This window comes from Lygodium microphyllum, chromosome 25, assembly GCF_053477565.2.
Source record: "Lygodium microphyllum isolate KBCC chromosome 25, Lygodium_microphyllum_v1.1.10, whole genome shotgun sequence".
Taxonomy (NCBI): domain Eukaryota; kingdom Viridiplantae; phylum Streptophyta; class Polypodiopsida; order Schizaeales; family Lygodiaceae; genus Lygodium; species Lygodium microphyllum.
Window position 1 is genome coordinate 66,953,782 of NC_141159.1, and position 20,419 is coordinate 66,974,200.

Below are 20,419 nucleotides of genomic sequence, written 5' to 3' on the forward strand. Positions count from 1 at the left end.
TCTTAACAACACCCCATAGAACTTGAAATAAAACTAGTTGTGTCATTTAGTAGGGGCTCAAGAGTCTCAATAATATCTTTGAAGCTTCATTTCATGGTCATGTAGACAAACTAAGTCATCTATTGATAGGATCATGTTAGTACTAGACTAGAAAATTTGCCACAAAAGCCATTTTATGGCTCATGCCCTATTTGACTTTTACAAAATCATGTGTATATGAAGTCAAAATTTAATAGAGATTTACTAATAGTAGTAGATGGTAGAACCAAAGGTTTAGAATGATTTTCAAAAATATTCACTATCTACGAATTCTAGATTTTCAAAAGTGCATCAAAATTGATCAAAGAAATAGCTAATAGTGCTACTTGAGCTATTGAAAGAATTGTTAATTTTCATAAAGTGCACTTATATTAATATAACCCACATGCTCCGCACCTAGATTCTCCCAGCAATTAAGTATTTTTTTTACCAATGCTTTACGCGAGGGGTCATAAGAGGTTGATATAAGCAACATAATCCAAGCTTTGAAAGCTTTTGCAACCTAGACTAATCCAATGGTAAATGCATGAAAATGCTATATATGAGGATGTGGCACTTGCTAATATATAGGGGGTGCAAGATCAACATCAGCATAATCAAGCCTTAACTATACCTTTAGAGAATCCTTATAACCATTTCTCAAAGTTTCTTAAAGGTAAACACATTTAATGGTGATTTCCATTCTCATGGAGCCTACCGTGTCATGTTTATTATCCACACACATTGAGCCTATAACATTACATGCATTTGACAACCCATAAACTATATAGAGAGTTACTTCTTTTTCTTCCTCCTCCTCTTTCTCTCTCTCTCTCTCTCACCCACACACATACACTTAGCCATCAGCCATTGGAAATAAAACCATAGGTATTTGTTAGTTCACCAACAATTCTCTATGGTATTTGATTGCAATATGAATGTCGACTTAGATATTTCTACCATGAGAATGATTAAGTACCATCATTACACTTTACATATTCTATTATTTTTTCGAGGTCAAGAGCATTGAGTATTTGCTACATGATTAAGTTCATGCAAAGGTCAAGTAAGGGGGTCTAGCATTTTAGGGGTTGAAGGGTTAGAATTGATGGGCCATGAAAGCTAGGGTTGTTAGATGGGATAGCTAGGTCTAAGAGAAGGATTAGCATTTTGGGGAGAGGTAGGGTTCGTGTTTGGTTTGGCATTTTTGAGGGCTAGGGAGTCACAACTTGAGTTTTGGTGGCACAAGAGAGAGGGCATCAACACTGAGGAAGATTAGCACGAAGGTGCCCCATGGCGCCCCCCCCCCCCCCCCCAAAAACATGAAAAGCTTTCATTAATAGATGTGGAAGATACAACTTGTATATATCAAAGTATTTTTCATGGAAGTTTCAACCTAATAAAAATATCTTTGACATTATTTTGATTAGGAGCATTAAAATTTTCATGCTTTTTTTTTTAATATATCAAAGGTGGCCATTGAGATATGCACTTTCTAGTTTGTTCTATTCCCTTCTATTTTGTTCAAGTGCTATTTTATGTTAAACTTTCTTTAAAGTAAATTCTTTTTAGACTTTTATCATTAAAGAGAAAATGATTTATTTGTAGAGGGTCCAAATAGCCATGAAAGTGACTTTTTTTTCTTCAAGACTAGTGTTGAGCTCTTATTGTTGCATATTGTACTACTTGCATAAGGGAATACTTCTATCTTCTAGGAGAGCCACATGGTTTTGATTATATGCATATTTGTTCCTTGGAGCATGTAACAAAACATGAAGAGTAAACCAAAACAATGTCTTTTTATAATTCTATTTTCATGGCTTTCTGAAAAGATGGAGTTAGAGGAAAAGAGCTACAAAAGTATGTTTGACCACTTTGGATTTCTAACTAGCTATTATTTGCATCTCCAAATGCCCACATTTGCAAGAGAATCTAGAGTTGATATCTATCAAGGTAGCAAATCAAAGATTCATCAAAGAGGCAGTGCTCATAGAGATGTACTCTGCTAGATCAATGCTTACCATCCAAGTGCATCTCCTTGTGTGCATTATGTGCGAGGTGGTTCTCATAGGCACAATTCATTTTGATGATGACACATAAGTAGTTTCTAGTGTATCACATGCAGCAAACTCAAAGGTCTCAAAGAAAAGAGAATAGAGAAATGTGTATTGACTACGTGACTCCATACCTATGGCCAAAACCTAGGCACCACTCAGTACAATGACAACTCAAAGCTTGAGAGAGATTCTCAATCTATCCACTCCAAAACAAGGTAGTGCTTCTCACATCGAGGTATTAACACATATAGCAACAAATTATAACCAAGTCCATCGGAGAAGATGATGGTAGAGGATCCAATAATTTTGTTGGCATGTCTATCATAATCACATCTTGAGGCTTGAGTTCCACACAAGCAAAAAGGGCTTCATATCTAAAGGAACATTAAACACATCTCCATCAGTTTAAATTGTACAGAGCTCACACCTCGAGAGAAAAAACATGTGCAGGCCTTTTGATAATCCTTACATCACTTGTTAATGACGAGCTTTTAGTAAGGAATAGGCCAAAAATCTGTTGCCTACATACGAAAGGATAAAGACAATGCCAATGGATGAACATCAAGAGTCAACTGACTCCGTTGGTTCATTCATTTGATCGTCGAAGTCCCACTTACTAAGGTTAAGTCTCATAAGCATGAATTACCTGGCTAAATCAAGACTAAATCCTAAAGCACCTTCTGATTACAGCAGTGACAACCAGTATGCTTCAAGCATCGACCTCGATGCTGACGGAAAGCCTACTCAAGCCCTCTGCTTTGTATTAAGATGCATAAATTTCAACTTGTGTTGACTGGATGGTGAAGGCTGTAGATATGCACTTGGCCACTTGACCATTTTATGTGTTTTAGAGTAATAGGACTGCTCGAGTATGTTATAGCATACTGAAAGAACTATTGGATCAAAGTTTGTGGATATGTACCACGGCCAATTGAACTGTTTGGAGTACTAGGACTGCTTCGGCATATAGTAAATTATTGGATGAAAGGTTTACTAAGGACCATTGGAAAGTGCCACAATGAGTTGGGTTTAGAATGACACTGATCTAAATGGTGTATATAATTCAGTTTCTTATCCATGGACAGCCTTACAAAACACATTCCCAGAAAATAGGAAAAATAATAAGCAAGATCGGAAACATCCCTCAGAAATATCAACTCTGAATACTGATTATTAATACATGGAGACAGACAACATGAACCTTCTCACCTTCAATCCAAGTCTACCTAAAAGAAAGCTTCTAATTCGTGAATTGCAGTAAGCATTCGAATAGCAGACAAGTTAACCCACAGAGACCTGTTTGCTTCAATATTAGGTTGTTCAAATTAGGTGTCTGGTTTTTATTTTCTTATTTTGAACTGTTGGATAGCACATGTTTGTGAACCCCTCCGATTCTCCATCCGCATCCACTGTAAGCTAATGCCTAAAATCACTAATCCCTAATTCAATAAGGCATAAGAACCGATTCCTGAATGTGTTAACAACTCATGGAGTGAACTATTACTGCTATGAGAATGTTCAGTTTCATGGTGTTAATGCGACTGTTGTGCAACCCTTTTCAATGGAAAGCTTCACAGCATTAAGTACTTGCTGAGTCTTTCTGGTGATCGTGGGCCAGAATGGATCGTGTGCCCCACTTCCATCCTTCACACCTTTTATCAAGCTTGAGAACTTTTGGAGCATCAAGACTTCTTGAGGTTGTTTTGTATCCACTAGATGAGTTTCAATGGGTCTACTCCAGCTTGTATCCAAGGGTCCAAATGTGCCAAGCCTGTGAAAGTTAAATTGGCAGACATCCTCCTTATAGGGTATGACAAAGTCGTCAACTGCCAACGTACCTCTTGTCCCGTACACCAACAATTGCATTGCCATGTTTGCCATAAATGAGCAATGGAAGGTGGCTGTTTTTGCATCTTTCCAAACTAAACGAGCACCACAGCTCAGTATCACTCCATCTTTGTTAAACTGTGCTCCAGGGAGAGCAGTGACAGTTGCAGGAAGCTCATAGTCGGTGGCCCAAAGAATTGCCCTCGCACAATACCATCCTAGATCACCAAGAGCCCCAAGTGCATCAAGCTCTGGTTTTATACGTATATTGTCTGTGAAAAATCCAGGCATGTACTCTTTCATTGGAACCAAGAAATGGGTATGAATCTAGAACCAGAATGAAGCAATTCGTTAGTCCCAAATAACACTAGCATCATAATAATTTTCTGCAAATCAGAGCGCTACCTGTAGGCCCCTATTTCTTATAGCCTTCTACAGATGTTATATTCAAATCTATCCATCTCAACCATACATCTTTTTAAATAAAATGGTATGCACAATTATATTCTCAAAACCAAAAAACTACAGGGTCTCAACAGCACAGCTGGAGCTAATAGTTACACCAAAATATATCTACACCATTCAAGGGACTCCGGAGTCTGGGAGCAATAGGAGGCAGAAGCCAAGGAAGGCATGTATATCAACATCAGGGGTGACCATCCCATAACATGAAAATTGTGTGAGTGCACAATATGGAAGCAAAACAAAAAACGCGCACGTGCGCATACACAAAGTGAGAGAAGAATGCAGATGATGATGATGGAATCAAACTCTAATCTGCAAAAGCAAGAATAGCTGCATAAAATCGGCCCTGCACACGTGGACTGACCACATCAGTGAGGGCGCCTGACTGCAAGGCAGAATGAAGAAGATGCAGGTGATGATGAGGCAATGATGAGGAAGAAGATGATCATGCTGGTCAAGGAGGCACACTAGCAGCAACCACCTAATACTGCCACACATGCAAAAACTGGCCTCCCAGCATGAGAAATAACTGCCCAGCTGCCCAGTGCAAATGTGCCCCTGTCTACCTGGAAATGCAGAGATGAAACTGACTGGACATGCCAAACATGACTGCCCACACAAATGCATGAGATCGACAGAATGCCAAAGCTCCTACTCCATCACACTAATGGCGCTCACAACTAGGAGATGACAGAAGAAACATGTAAAATGCTAACACCCCTCTCAGATCCTGAGAGTGGCTAAAGGCCATGATGATGCATGTGGTGGAGACAAAATGCAATGGAAGGGCCTTCATGAAGATCTCTACAGCATTGTCTTGCATCAGACAGTGGACCAGCTCCAGCTCACCATCAAAGCTCACTCTCAAACACAATGGTACTAGACCTCAATGTATTTCATGTAAGCATGAAACACCACATTCTTTGCAATGGTGAGAGCACTTCGGTTGTTGACCCCAAAGAAGAGTAGACCCCACTTGTAGAGAGTGGACAAAACTGAGAGCTTCACCTAATGTGCTTAGGATGGAAACAGATGTAATCCACAAAGGATTTACAGATAGAGAGAGTACCAAAGCTCCTGATGTCCGTGCCAAACTCCAGGCATAGGCTCACAACTGAAAGATGGCCACAAAATAAGACAAGAAATAACATGTCTGCTAACACCTCTTAGATCCTTGGTGTGGCCAAAGGCCAAAGTGGAGAAGATGGAACAGCTAAGGGAAACAGCTTGCAGAAGAGGAAACTCAAATGTCATGAACAACCTCCAAAGAAAGCTTCAAGGGTCTAAAATGGATTTTGGGATAGCAGTAAATCCAATGGAAGGTATGAACGTGTCAATGTTGATACTATCCATCAAAGATGAAATCCAGACAAGTAGCATGACCTCCTCTACAAATGACAACATGAAGAAACAAGTGGGCTACATGTGAATGGGAGCGGAGAGGCCTTAAATAGGTCACACAAAAGGTCTCCAATTGAGAATGGATGGGCCAAATCCCTAGCAGGACCAAATCACAATAGCACGGAGCTATCGCAAGTGCTGAAGAGCAAACTTGCATGGGACATGGACTGGACATGCTAGTAGAAAAAAAGGATGGCTCGAAGAACAAGAAAATTAGCCATTGCATAATGAAGAGTCCCTATGAAAATGAAAAACCCTAAAAGAGCTCCTCACAATCTTGGTTATTTCCCTCTGCAACCAAATGACGGGCCACGGAATCCACAGCAATATCGCTGATATTGATATCCCCTGCTAAAAGGGATAGCAGGTCCAAGGAAACCACAATAGATTTAGTAGCAAATAGCATATCACACTCACAACAATTCTCAAGAAGGATTGCACTCAAGGACAATTTGCTATGTCAATGAAGAGTGTGGCACACCTACATTGCACACATTTGGCTTCTAAAGCAGATTTTGTATTTTTCAGAATTACTCTTAGTGTCCTTCTGGTCAACCTGATTGTATATAAAGTCCAACCTCCTTAAGTGATTAAACTGGGCTCAACCTAATTCCTCACATGGTTTCACTTGGTCAAAGGATCTACTCATATATCATCCATGTGTGAATCGTTCAGCCTCAGTATTCTACACTTAGGCACAGGCCTCTCACCCTCAATCTCCACCTCACAACTACGTGAATTACTTATAAGACTAAATTGAGGCATTGGATCCACATTGTTGCCACATGGGCAGAGGGTTACATAAAAGAAAGGCTATAGCAGGATGAGGACATCATTGCAGTAGTTTGTTTACATGGCACCTCTTTCCAGTTTATCAAGCCACTTACTGGTATGTGTGGCCTTGTTTGATATATCACATTTAGATACCCTGTTGACATGCCAGTTTTTTATGAAGTGCTGGGAATATCTTCATATACAACAACAAACGCAAAATTTTGAAAAACTCTTCTAACCCTGCATGTACTCTAGTTTGAATTTACCTCAGTAAGTTCACCAAATGCTTCTTCATCTTTGAGAAACTTTTGCATTTGAGCTGTTCGAGGGTTATGCATCCACATCGTGCAATCCATTAATTGTACACCTTGTTTCTCACAAGCCGATATCATTGTGTCAAGATCTTCAACTGTTAATGCTGGGGGTTTCTCCAGTAACACATGTTTCTTTCTATCTACAGCTTTCATCACCCACTCTATGTGCAATGCTGTAGGGAGAGGAATATAAACCGCATCCACTGCTTCATCATTTAGGACACTTTCATAACTTCCGTAGATTTTTACATCAGGTGACAGATTATTTTCCTTTGCAAAATTCAGAGCCTTTTCTAGAGACCTGCTCCCAATAGCATGGAGGCATACACCTGGTGTCATTGAAATTGCCCTTGATAACTTCTTAGCAATGTAGGCACACCCCAGGATCCCAAATCGGACAGGGCCACCATCCATCATTCTGATTTAGCCTTTAAAAGATGCAGCCCTAATAACTTCACTAAAGACTTGCAGAGACAGGTAGCAAGGAGCTGCATAACAAGATCATGCAGTCAAAATTTTCATTGTTAGAAAGAAATGTTTTTTTAGGATACATTTACGAAACAAGCTAATGTATCAAACACAATGTACTTCCATCTACAAATAGAATTTTGTGCAGGAAAGGGCCAGTTATTTGTATTAGAGAAAACGTACAAGCATCAGACAGCTAGAGGCTGCTATAATGCATAAGAATAATGGTGAAAGAGCAATACATGCAGACACGTTGCTGTGGCACATGCTAGTCTTTTTCTTTCCAAGTAACACTTCCAGGTCATACCTAAAATTTCTATAAACCCACATGTTAAAGGCCACAGTTGCATCTGGTAGTCAATACCTCGATACATTTTCCCAGTCACTATGCCAATCTATTGCATAGGTCATTCTACACCTATATGCATTTTCCTAGTCAATCACTATGCCAATCTCTTTACATTACCTTCAACTAGAGCAGAAAGACCAATAAAAAATAGAGTTGTTTTCCCACTGTTTCTGATTGTATTTCTTACAAAGATCTCCCATTAGAAAAGTAATGAAACATGATTTTACCAAACATACTGACAGATCAATACATGTGATGCCAATGGCACATGCAATCATCTGAAGCCTCATAGGATATATAGCACTTGAGAAATTTTGTGAAAAAAACCAAGAATGTAAGGCTTGCTTAGTCCATCCACCCAACACTAAATCATCCAACTCTCCCTTACCATACCCCCACTCCTTGCCAAACCTTGATTCCAAAACCTCTTGCTGCTTGTGTTGTCTCTTTATTCAGTATCCCCCCTTTTTCTCCCCTTCTTTCCATTGCTCTCCTTGCTTCAACACCTCTACTAATAAAGCCCACATTTACTGTGGATCATTGATTTGGTTTGAGGAGTTTACTTTTGAAGGACTCGTATCCAGTCTTGTGTAGACACACCTCAGCCTCAGAGAGTTAAAGAGTTCCGAACACTGTATGCCTCTGATAGAATAATATGTTGGAGTCCCATGTATGAAGAAAAGCATCTCGCTTTCTCCTCGTGCTCAGTATCACCTCCTAATCTCTTCAAACTCCCACAGAGCATATGGATCATCTCTATCCATATCCTAGAAAAAGTCTATGTTGTAGGTGTGCCTTGTAGATTAGCAGTATGATCATGCCACAATCAATGATACAGAGCAAAATAAAATCTGATAAAGACAATCTCCATTAGTCTACTCTACCTCCAATGAGTTGACATCCTCCATAGATGACACCTCTAAACCTTAAAATAGAGAACTGAGTCTAAAATAAGGCCTCAAATGGTGAAGAAACTTGATGAATACAAAACTAAGTCAGCCTCAACTAGGAAACGAAGCCAGTAGAACCTTCCCTGATGCAAACACAACTACAGAAGACAATCCAACTGTGCAAAATGAGTTGCAGTGCTCCCTCCGCCAGATGTAGATGAACAGTGCAAACTTTCAAAACAGTGGCAATGGCAGCAAGTGAGCTTGCTAAAAGCAGCCTTGCCTGATCAAAAGGATGGCATAAGCTTTCTCGTGGCATTTGGCCTAGTATGGATCACAACAGCCCTTTGATCCCTTAAGTAATGACACCCAGCGCTTTGTTCTACCTTTCAGCTATTGCATTTAAGAGCTCACTAAAAGATTTGGGCTTTCTTTTTTAACTTTAATTTTGCAGGCAAGTCCTAAACAATGTCACATTCAAAAAGTAACTACATTTCTAGAGTCTTATGACTGGGGCATTTCTATCCTAAACTTCAAGTTTCGAGAATATTGAGCAGTGCACTTTTTGGATTTGCCATTTATCAAGTTTACAAGTTTATTTTATAAAAGTGAAAAAAAATGTTTGAGTGGATACTCAGCAGCCGAAAAATCCAAAGATACCAACTCACATATCAATTCTGGTGTATGCATCATTCATGATTACAATTTTTGCTTGATCCTAACCAGAAACCTTGATTTTGCATAGTCATGAGAGGTTCCGCAATGTCTATATCTCAAAAATAGCAGGCACAGTAAAAGGTCAAACATGTCTCACAAGAATGTATATGAATGAATGTACCATGCAATTTAGAATCTCCACTTCAACATCAGGTTTCTTCTCATGACTTGGAGCCAACCTAATAACATCACTTCATACCTTTAGATCCAACCTGAATCTAGTATCCTGAAGTCCAACTTGAATACCATCACTCAAGTCCAACTTGAATATAGATATTCTAGGCCATCCAATGAGCTGCATCTTAGAAATAGTCCATCATTGAAATGCTAGGGTTGTTAAGCCACTAAAATTAAGGCATCAATTAACCTCAAATTTGCATGCACTATGCCTAATTTAGACTCTTTAAAACAGCCCCAAAAGCAGTTAAATGTATTTCTGTAAATAGAAAGCTTTACTTTAAACAAAAAGGTTGCCAAAAAGTTATTTATGCAAGAGTATGTTGTGAGCATCTCACTCTATCTTGATTCATTCAACCATGAGAAATCTCCACTACTACCCACACTCCTAGACCGCACAGTTGGAACAAGTGCCACCCTTGCTAGCGCTGGATATTGCCACACTGCTCCTAAAGAACATGGCCAACCTGAGATGATCATCACCAGCCCCTATCTGCTGCTGCCCAACAGGTTAATATCATCGAACTGATCTGCTGAATGTGTTTACCATACAGCAGGCTGTGCTTTGCTGCTGTAACCAGCTGCCAACTGATGCCATCATTGTCTTCATCCCCTAGTGCGTGTGGAGCTGCCATCTCTGCCAGCATACCAACATATTTGCTGCTCAGATTCTCCTACGGCATCCTACTACCCAAAGAACTGTGTTCCACTCCCTCCACTTCTGCCCACAACATCATCATTGCTTGCAACTGCTGTTGCAGCACTTTGGGATCTGTCACAAGTACAACACACTCTGACACCTTTCTTCACTAACCTCTACCTTGTTCCTTGAAACATGGAGGTTCCAGGCCCCTCATTGTATCATTCACATTCTCATACACTGAACTTTCATTGAGCATTCTACAAATCATGTTCATCGTATTGTGGTACATTCTGCATTTCTCTATGCTGGCCCTAGCATTTCTTTACAAGAGTTGCTTGTCTCTAAGCAAGTCATCTCTAACAACTCATCCCACCTAAATTGCCAAATGTCCTCAATTGTACCTACAACTAAAAAAGCTTCCTTGAAGTATGCAGAAAAAGACATTACATTGAAACCCTCCTCATCTCACTAGAGAAATACTCTCTTGAACTTCACCATGTACCTTCTAAACATCTTGCATTTCACAAGTTCTCTCTCTTTATGATATACGATCGATAGTGGTCCAAGACTGGGCAAAATAGCAAAGCAATGGTGGACAGAAGCACTAATGCACCTCACATATTAAGATGCTGATCAGAGCAAGGTAGAAGCAAGCTGCTCACGTAAGAAGCTGATTTAGAATGTGATCCTTTTATCAATGCTACATTGATGGGGCATGCCACATTACAAAAGTCTTTTCTGCTGATCCTTCTATTGAAGCAGCAGTGCTCAGAACTTTTAAGCATCCTCAAGTTGAAGTGCAGCATTTGAAAGGGTTCATGATTAGTCCAAGAAATGACAATACGGTTCACAGCATGGGAGACTGCACTATATGTGTTCAAGGTCATCTAGAAACACCAAAGGATAAGTCTCCAAAACATGAGACAGTAGAGACTCTATTTTTCTATTCGTGTGGTAGTAAAGGTGAGCAACTCAACTATACTACCATTTTTCCTAGATAGATTTGAAGTATGGGTACCATCAAGTTTATGTCTTTGAGCCGAACTTTGTGTGAGTGGTTGGTCAATGGGCATAAATTGGATAAGTGGTCCACACCAGCACAAGCTAGGTCAAGGGGGGGTGGCTGAACAGGCTATAGCCCATGCCAATGATGGGCAAATGAAAGCACAAAAGAGTGGGTTCCAAGAATAGCAAGCTTGGATCTACATAAGACTATGGTTGGGTGGAGAGCTCAACTTTTGCTCTCATTTTTCTTACATGTTATGCCAGCATGAGTTTGTGGTGCCACTTTGCCTCACCAACTTGCATGCAACTTTCAACAAAAGGATGAGAGGGTATTTCTGACAGCAATCATGTGTGTCACATATGGTCATCTCTTGCATGTGAGCCTCGATCTGAGGTAGATGAAGACACTAGGAGCTCTAACAGTGCATCTGTTCGTCAGTTTATTTGTCCTAAACATTTTAAGTGGAGATTTGTCATGCAACATCAACCACATGTTGGGCTACCATTCAGACTGTTGATTCATCATCCTTGGAATATTTGGCAGCTGTGTTGACAGCAGGGCAGCCATTCTCTGAGCTAACATGATCTGATTCAACCTCCTACAGGCTGCATTTTCTATCCCGCTACCTTCTCCACCTATGATTCACAAATATGCACCCTATTAAGCTAAAAAAGGTGGGTTTCCATTTAAACCTTATTTAGCTCGTTTTACACACCCCCAAAACTCAAACTGCTACAAAGCTTCTATGTCCCATAATCAAGCCCACAAACTTTGGTTGGTTCCTCATCTATAAATAGGCGGTCTGCATTATCATCAACCATCCTTGTTTTCCAGATTTACTCCCTCCATCAGCTGGTGCCCTGTTTCCACTGCTATACACACCCCATACAGTGGATATCTAATTCATGGAGTGCTGTCCATCCTGCATCAGCTGAGGCGCCCTGTTTTGCTCCTGCTACCCTTAACATCTAGCTGCATTTTGGAGCTATTGTCCATCATTTGCATCAATTCTCAGCCTGTGCAGCTGCCACCCAGCCTGTATGGAGCTTCCAGCAGCCTGCCATGCCAGCTTTTGCTGTGTTTTCAGTCAACAACTGCCCCCCAGTCATTTCTCATCATCCAAGAGTTATCACCCTGCTTGGGACGGCTGCATCCTGCAGCAAATCAGTGCATTGTGCAGGCCGCCCTGCTGCTACTACCAATTTCAGCCTGTCTAGACTCTTATGTCTGCATTTACAGCAGCTGATCACTTCCAAAGGTTGCCTACTATGTTTCAAGATCTCTTCAACTCATTTGTACCCTGGTCTAGCCAAGACACAAAGGTTTGAGGTTCATTGTATTCACATTGTGTTATTTCCATACACTTTGGGTTTATCTTCTTTGTTCAGGTATTTCTTTACATGGTATTAGAGCTAGGTTCACTCTAAAGATACCTGAGCCTTGATCTAAAAACTTGACATCAAAGAGAAGCACACATAGAAGGGAAACTGCCTTCAACCAATTCATCACTAAAGCAATCTTCTTCAAAATCTATGCCGAGAGCCGAATAAGAGTGGTACTCATAACTATCTCCTATTGAGGCTATGACAAAAGGAGATATGACAAATTCTTTTGGCCAATCCAAAATGCACAAGATTACTCGAAAAAATTAGAAGCTGATTCTTATGCATCAGATATAAGACAATCAATTGGAGAAAGTTCAAACAATCCCAATCAATACTTTTAGCTTATGTGCACAAACCAGAGGACCTTGCATGACCGTCAACGTCATATTGAGTTGAATCCTCCAATTGGACAAGGACACATTGAATACATCCACTTCCAATTTCAACTCAATCAATGAAAGGCAAAAAAGTTTCATTTGCTAGTCTTTCTTCTATTGCTTCTTGTGTATTGCAAAATATTAGGTAAGTTATCAAGAAGATCCTTATCTGTGAGGAAACTCTAAAAGAGGTGATTAGAAGAAAAAGTCAAGTATAACTTCTTCATCTCATACTTCCTCTAGTCAATTTGCTTTCAATGTTTTATCATCTAATTTACAAAATTCATCTTCACATTTTCAATTCAATCGTTTCACCTAATTTACAGACCTTTTCTAGTGCATAAACTTCAATTGCATCCACAACTCACTTTCAAATCCCACCCATCCCAACCTTTCCTTCTACTACACCTTCCTTTATGCATACATCCTTAGCACCACACACCACATCTAAGAGACTGCCATCTTTAGACACATCTCATCCTTCTAGACCCTCTACTCATGTGCAACCAAGTGGTGGAGGTGCACTAGTGGTGGGGGTTTATCCCTCAAACCAAGCACCTTCAAGGATTTATTTGCACTTAATTTGTGCACGTGTGAGATTAAGTTAGATGCATGTCACAATGGCAAACAATCCTAGCTTTGGCAATGGGGAACATGACAGAAGTTGTGCCCATGAAGTTGTGATGGCCAGATGCCAATGGGGTACTTGAGTCAAATCTTGGTTAAGGACATTGAATTTCCCCTTGAAAATGATATTTGATGTCGTGGGGGATAGAGATACTAAATGATTTAATGTCCTAGATTAAGGTTTGTGGAAAGTTTCAACACTTTCAAGTTTGAAGAGGTTAGGAAGTTAAAATTGAGGTTGGCAAGCCTTCAATGTTATTTTAATGAGGGAAGGCCAAATGGCTTGGCAGCTCGTTTTTGCATGTGGTCTAATTACTGCAGTAAGTAGGGTCTATTAGCTGTCTCAAGAAGTGTACCATTCATTGAATCTTAGCCAAACAAGAAGGAGATCTGCTGCAACTCTGAGTAATTACAGCAGATCTATCAAAGATTGCCCATCTGCAGCTGTAGTGACTCACATGCAAGAGGAGATTCAATTTGTGCTTGGAGTAGAGGGACAATTTGGGAACGAGTGCTGATGGTCATTATCGCAAGGGCTGGAAATCAGAATTTTCTCTTCCTTGTTCATTCTCCCTCATCTATATCAAATGCATGCCGAATCTAGCAATGAAAATGGAAGATTCAAGCCTCAAAATTTCTAGTGCAGATCGTATCAAGAATCATTGTTTTGCATTTCCGGGCTACTTCCGTGAACATAAAGATTGTCCATAGAACAAGAAGAACCACCAAGGCGACTCACACTACAGATCGTATCAAGATTTGTAGTTTTGTGTTCACCGAACGGGCTGCTTCCATGGAGACAAAGATTGTCCGTAGAACAAGGAAGCAAAGATTGAACCACCAGGTAAAACAGCTAAGTATACCACATGTCAATATCCTTACATCATCAAAGTCACTTTACAGCATGGTGTTGTGTACATAAGGGCAATGGCTCTGCAATTAGCAGCTTTAGCTCAAATATTTGCATGACCTCCTTGCACTTGACATTGCAAAGGAGCCGCACCCTTTCCCATTGGAACAAAGATAAATGATCTCTCCCTCACTTGCACTAAGGATGATGTTTTTCATGTTTCTGAGAGAAAGGTGTACTTTAAGCTAGGGAGGCCTTGAACGACCAATCATGGTCTTGTGAATCCTGCGAGGTAAAACATGCATAGGGAGTTCTTAGAAGAGTCGACGGCAGACTATTTTTGAAAGCCAGGAAGCCATGGCCAACAGCTTATCATCTCAAGCTGCTTGTGTTTGCCAGCTACATCAAACTCACTCTGTGCAGAAGCTGGATGATTGAAACCCTTCCGAGACACTGGAGAACCTTGCGAAGGATCAGAGAGCGTACCTGAGATAGCCTGCTTCGACGGCGGCCTCACGTAGAGATAACCAAGCTATATCGCTAACTTGAAGGGTTGTAGTTACGTCTTAATACAAAACATCACTCTCAGTCCTAATACAAACATCACTCTCACATTGGGTTTTCCGCGGGGAGGAGAAACAATTCTTGCTAGTAAAGTGAACACTAGGCGCTCTGCGCCTAGACTCGCCCCGGCGCGAAGGGGGCGGGCGCGATTTTTGCGGGTGGGGGCGGGTGCTGAACGCATGGCACCTGCCCCCGCATTCTCTTCTTTTTCTTGTGGGAGAGGTGGGGGGCTGCCACGGGGCACCCGTCCCCCACCTCTCGTTAACTAATAGTATAGATGGTGTGACATGTCTTTTTGCATCCTTGCTAAACATATAACCACCTTAGTCACCTTCACTTTCAACAAGACTCTAGGTGTGACACTATCCTTAGAGTCATCGAATTCATCTCGTACTTACTAGCCAGGAAATGGGCTACCAACTTATCGCCTATGTACTCCTTTAGCAGTTTTTACACCTGCCAATTTATTAGTAGTATCGAAATGAGGTGTGCCATGTCTCTCCCTAGCCCAGATTTCCCAGCGGTATCAATGGAGATATCCAATCTCGAAGGTTATTTAAAAACTCCTTCCTTACTTTGTGTGGTTGAGCTTTCAGCTTCTCTAGTATTCACAATGCACACTAAAAGGCCACATGGATTATATAACTAGCACAACTGGCAAAACATGATTGTTCGAATATATCAAAGTTTTTTGTAAAATGTCCCACATACAAACACATCCACACCATTACTTTGTGAAAACATATACAATCATCAATTAAACATACAAAGGAGGCATGAGAGACACAAGTCAACATGAATGAAAGAGACTTCAAGATGAGAGATCCTATTAAATGGGTATGTATGTGTGAACATCTGTGCATGGGTGGATAAATGTATCATGGTTTTACTTTAACTTTTCTTTATTTTTCTTTGTAAAATACAAACAAAAACACGTCCAATCGTCATCTACAAAAAGATTGACATTGTTCTATAGAAGAATTCCCTTCCAAAACATCAATATGGCAAATGTACACTTTATGCATGACTTAGAACCAAACACAAAGTTGTAGCATATGTAATACAACAATGTTATAAACTCTGTAATGATAGATCGTGCACAAACATGAACATCACATGGGCTAAGAATCCCAAAGCCTAGACCTTTGCCTCTTAGGATCTCTTTGTAATCTCTTGATTGATGTTAAATTACTTTTTAAAGAGAATACACATCATCTTCCCCATATGTCAATGAAGGTGTTATTTCATTTGATATGTGCATTTAAAATCAATCACGTGTGCATAGATTTTTGCTCTATAGTTTTTATGATTCCTATGTCCAAGCATACATGTGAAGACGAATATATCATTCCACACTTTTATGGTTCAATGCTATTTTCAAATACTTGAAATTGCTTCACCTATGCATGTAATGGTAGATATAAAATATAGCTCTTTTAGGATGACATAGTAATGTGTTTTCTTTTTGTGTATTTTGGTAGTAAGGCATTTGTTGTAATTAACTCTCCACATAGTATTGTAGGAAATCTTTAAAGTTTCTCTCTTTTTTGTGATCAAAGCTAAGGTATGGGGATAATTATCCAAGAAATTGGTACACCCTATAAAATGTATGCCACTTGTAAGGCATAGTCATTTCATTGGAAATGAAAAGTAAACCATCTCAAGCATGCATTCAAACCATACCTAGGGCATAAAGAATGAAAAGTTGCTCATTTGTATCTCAAGGTGGAACCCAATGAACTTCATCTCTACCAAGTCCACTCCCTAGTCACTAATCATCTCCTTGCTTCTTCAACACAAAATCTTCGTGTAGGAAGACTAGATCTTAAGAGAGATCATATTTGAAGAAGAGGTAGAAATGCTACAGTGAGGATGCTCTTGTACACAGTCAACTAACATTGCTCATCCATTAGATTTTCAAGACCCATTATGTTGAATTATTTTTCCTTTGAATCTTATGCGAAAAGCTTGGATCTAGTATTCATAAAACCCCAAGATTTCATATCAAATGAATTATTAAATTGAAAAACAACTTTGAATTTTTGAAGAGAATGATCTTTACTTTTGAAGAGAATTTTGAACAAAACACATTGCACAACTTGTGGATCTCAAGGACTTTTACTTCTAATAAATCTCTTCTTTTTTGAAACCATGGGATTCTTCATTTGCGTACTCTTCCAATGTTAAACACATGGAATGTTCTTCCATTTCATTTTCAATCCCATGACAATCAAAACTCGGTGTTATTGTTAAGGATTTCAATTCAACTCCCTAATACTACTAAGGATTTACAAACTTGAACCATTGATGTCAAGTTCTACACTATTTCTCATTAATGACTTAGCCCTTCAAAATTTTAGAATTATAAGAGTACATTGAGGAGTCCATGATCTTATGGAGTTTACTTCTACTTCATTTTCCAAAGCATAATAATTATTACATGTTTGTAATGCATTGAAATTTTCTACCTTTTGTAGATCACCTTTCTCCAATGTTATCGTTTTGAACTTTATTGTTTATATATTTTTTTGCTAAGGGTGAATTGTCATAAGTAGTGAGCTTAGATTTAGTTTTAAAAATCGATTTGATTAGTTTAACTTAAAATTTGAGATACACATAATGGTCAATTGATCAAGGAAACCTTGAGATTAGGGAGAATAATATATATACATGTGTGTGCACGTGCATGTAGTAATGATATAATAACAACTAAGAATTTGTCAAGGTATACATGCTCTTGGGTCTCAAAAAAACCCCTTGATAGTTTTAGAACAACGTGTTAGAATTTTCCAATTCTATGGGCAACGCCCAATGTAATTGTGTGGTGTGGACACTTATTAAAGTGTCAATGTAAGGTGTGTACACCTAGTGTCTTAGAAACTTAAAGTAGTGACACCATGCTCTAGAGTAAAATAAACCTAACTCTAGTTAGTTGGTGGAAGGCTGGTTAGGTCAACCCTTGACCTAAACATAAGTTGTACTTTCACTCTATCTTTCATTCTAGTAAGTACACTCTACTCTTTTTGATTTAGCTTACTCTCTTGCTGTCATTGTCTCTCCTCTCTCTCTCAATAGATGGCTGCCATTTTTCAACATTTGGTGTCAGAGCAGCTCGTACGCGTGGATTCTGTTCAGCCACCATCAGTCAGTGCCATCCCACCCAAGATCCTACTACTATACCAACTTGGTTCTCAGCTCGAGGAAGAGTTTTCAACTGCTGTGAGGTGCTACTAAAGTGGAGGAGGAGCCTTAGCTGAGCCTTTTCTTGTCTACTCCAAATCTGTCCAATTCAACCATCAACTGCAAATCTATCCATTTGCTCCAGATCTGTCCAGCTCTATCATCTGCTCTAGATCTATTGTTTTCAGCCTACATGCAGCCTTGCATGCAATCCAATGCGCAGCCTTGCATGTAGTCCAATGCACAGTCCCACATGCAGCCCGAGGAGCTGCTGTTTTGGAAGAGTTGCTGTTGTTTTTAGCTCTGCTCGCCATTTTCTCAACTCTACCTGCCATTTTCTCAGTCCTACCCGCTAATTTCTGCAAACCCTAAAAAGTGTAAAAACCCTAATTTTCAGATTTGGGGTTTTCTCAAAATTTCCTAGAATTTCCAATCTATTTTAGCCATCTCTTCTCGAATCTCAGCTCGTGTTGCCCAAAAATTTGGGGCTTTTGCTAATTTTTGCTCTCGGAGTTCGAATTGATAACCAATTCGAAGAAATTTCTCAATTCTTGGATATTTCCACCAAAAATTTAGGGCTTTTGTCCGATTGGAGACCCTTTGCGTAAATTGTTACCAAACTCATATACATATTGTAATTTCTTCCACATTGGCTAAAGAAATTTTGGGGCTTTTCAGTTTTTTGGATCTGGCACGCATCATGAGATAGATTTTAGCTATTATTCACTGTTAACACACATCCCGAGGCGATATTTTTGTAGAAATTCTAACTGTAAGCTACAAATTTCTTCAATTTCTTTGAAAATTTAGAAAGAAATTTAGGGCTTTTGCTCAACACGCACTCCAAGGCAAGCAACAAGCAATACAACAGCATTCAATTGCTGTTACAATCAAACTGGGTATAAAATTTTGGAAAATTTTAGTAAATTTTGGTAAGAATCAGCATTAAGTAGTTGTATTTTGTACTTTTGTGGACACACATTTCGAGGCAGGTGTGGTACAGCAGTATAGTGCTATAATTTACTTGTTGAGTACTGATTTGGGTGGCATCATGCACACTTTGGCATTTGAGTGACAGTTTGGTACTTGTTTCTTAATCCTGTGGGGGATTTTGGTACTCTAAGGAGTATACTCTATACTTTAGCATTGAAGTATTTGGCTGCAGATTTTTGTCTATCATCGACAACATGGCACATCAGGGGAATAATGATCAGAGCAACATCCTTGGTGTCCTCACTCAGGAGGACAAACGTGATGGCTCAAACTACCCACTGTGGAGCTTTATGGTCTGTAACCTTCTTACAAAGGACTTGTGGACTATGTTACAGGTGATTTGCAGTGACTAGGAGGTCTTGCACCTCAGACACCTTAGCGTAACGGTTGAGGACAGGTTGTTGGTACTGCTAGTGGTGGTATTGGTGCTGCTACTACTGCTGCCCCTTCTCTCCCTCCTACCAAGGATCAAAGGAAATGGGACTCAAAAGATGCACATGCACTTTCTTTGATTGGCTTGTCAATAAAAAGGGCTATTATTCCGCACATTCGGTCTTGTAAGAGCTCAAAATCAGCATGGGATGTACTTGAGTGTATGTTTGCAGCACGCAATGAGGCCATGATATCCTATCTCCATAGAAAGTTGGCCAATGTGACCATGGATGAAGGTGATAGCATAACAGAGCACCTTACTCACATATAGGATTTGCGTGACCAGCTACTCTATGTTGATGAGGTCATCATTCAGGATGCTGAATTGGTAAACATCACATTGAACTCTCTTCTAGAGTCATATCTTGGTTTCCACATCTCTTTGATGTCGTCTTTGGGGGGGGCAGCAGCCCCTTACATTTGTGGAATTGGAAGGCCTCTTACTGCAAGAGGAACATACTCGGAAAAACGTGGCATTGCGTTCAGGTGATGTGGCTATGCTTTCCAAGTTCAAACGCAAAGGAAAAGTCAAGTAAAATGTAAAAAGTCAACAAAAGGGTGATGATGGACAGCCACCAAATAAGGTTGTCCTCCAAGACAGAAAATACTAAAAAGAAGGAGAAATGCCATTATTGCAAGAAGCCCTGTCACTATATCGATGAATGCAGAAAGAGATTGGCCAAAGAGAAGAAAAACAACTATGGTTTGGCTGTCCAAGAAACATCAGCCAACAAATCTACTGATGATGATACTTCATCGAACTTTGTAGAGGAGGATTATGCATTTCTCACATGCAGTTATGATTCTTCAATGGTTGATTCAACATTTAATGCTGTTGAAATGCATCAAACATGGTATTTTGACAGTGGGGCGTCAAAACACATCACTTCTAGGAAGTGTTTGTT

General features: G+C 39.7%; 1 protein-coding gene across 2 annotated transcripts; it reads right to left on the reverse strand.

Moving 5' to 3' along the window:
* Nucleotides 1-3,238: 3,238 nt before the first annotated feature.
* On the reverse strand, nucleotides 3,239-14,989 carry LOC148014322 (Oxidoreductase family protein). Of its 2 annotated transcripts, none has more exons than XM_087666217.1 (3): nucleotides 9,480-14,799; nucleotides 6,809-7,344; nucleotides 3,239-4,229 (listed from the first exon to the last, which is right to left on the reverse strand). In XM_087666217.1, exons 2-3 carry the CDS (start codon nucleotides 7,271-7,273, stop codon nucleotides 3,600-3,602), a joined length of 1,095 nt encoding a protein of 364 aa, XP_087522343.1. In that variant the 5' UTR covers nucleotides 7,274-7,344; nucleotides 9,480-14,799; the 3' UTR covers nucleotides 3,239-3,599. The 2 variants fall into 2 exon arrangements, with proteins under 2 accessions (XP_087522343.1, XP_087522342.1); XM_087666216.1 differs by lacking the exon at nucleotides 9,480-14,799 and adding an exon at nucleotides 14,832-14,989 and having other exon boundaries at nucleotides 3,240-4,229.
* Between the last annotated feature and the right edge of the window lie 5,430 nt (nucleotides 14,990-20,419).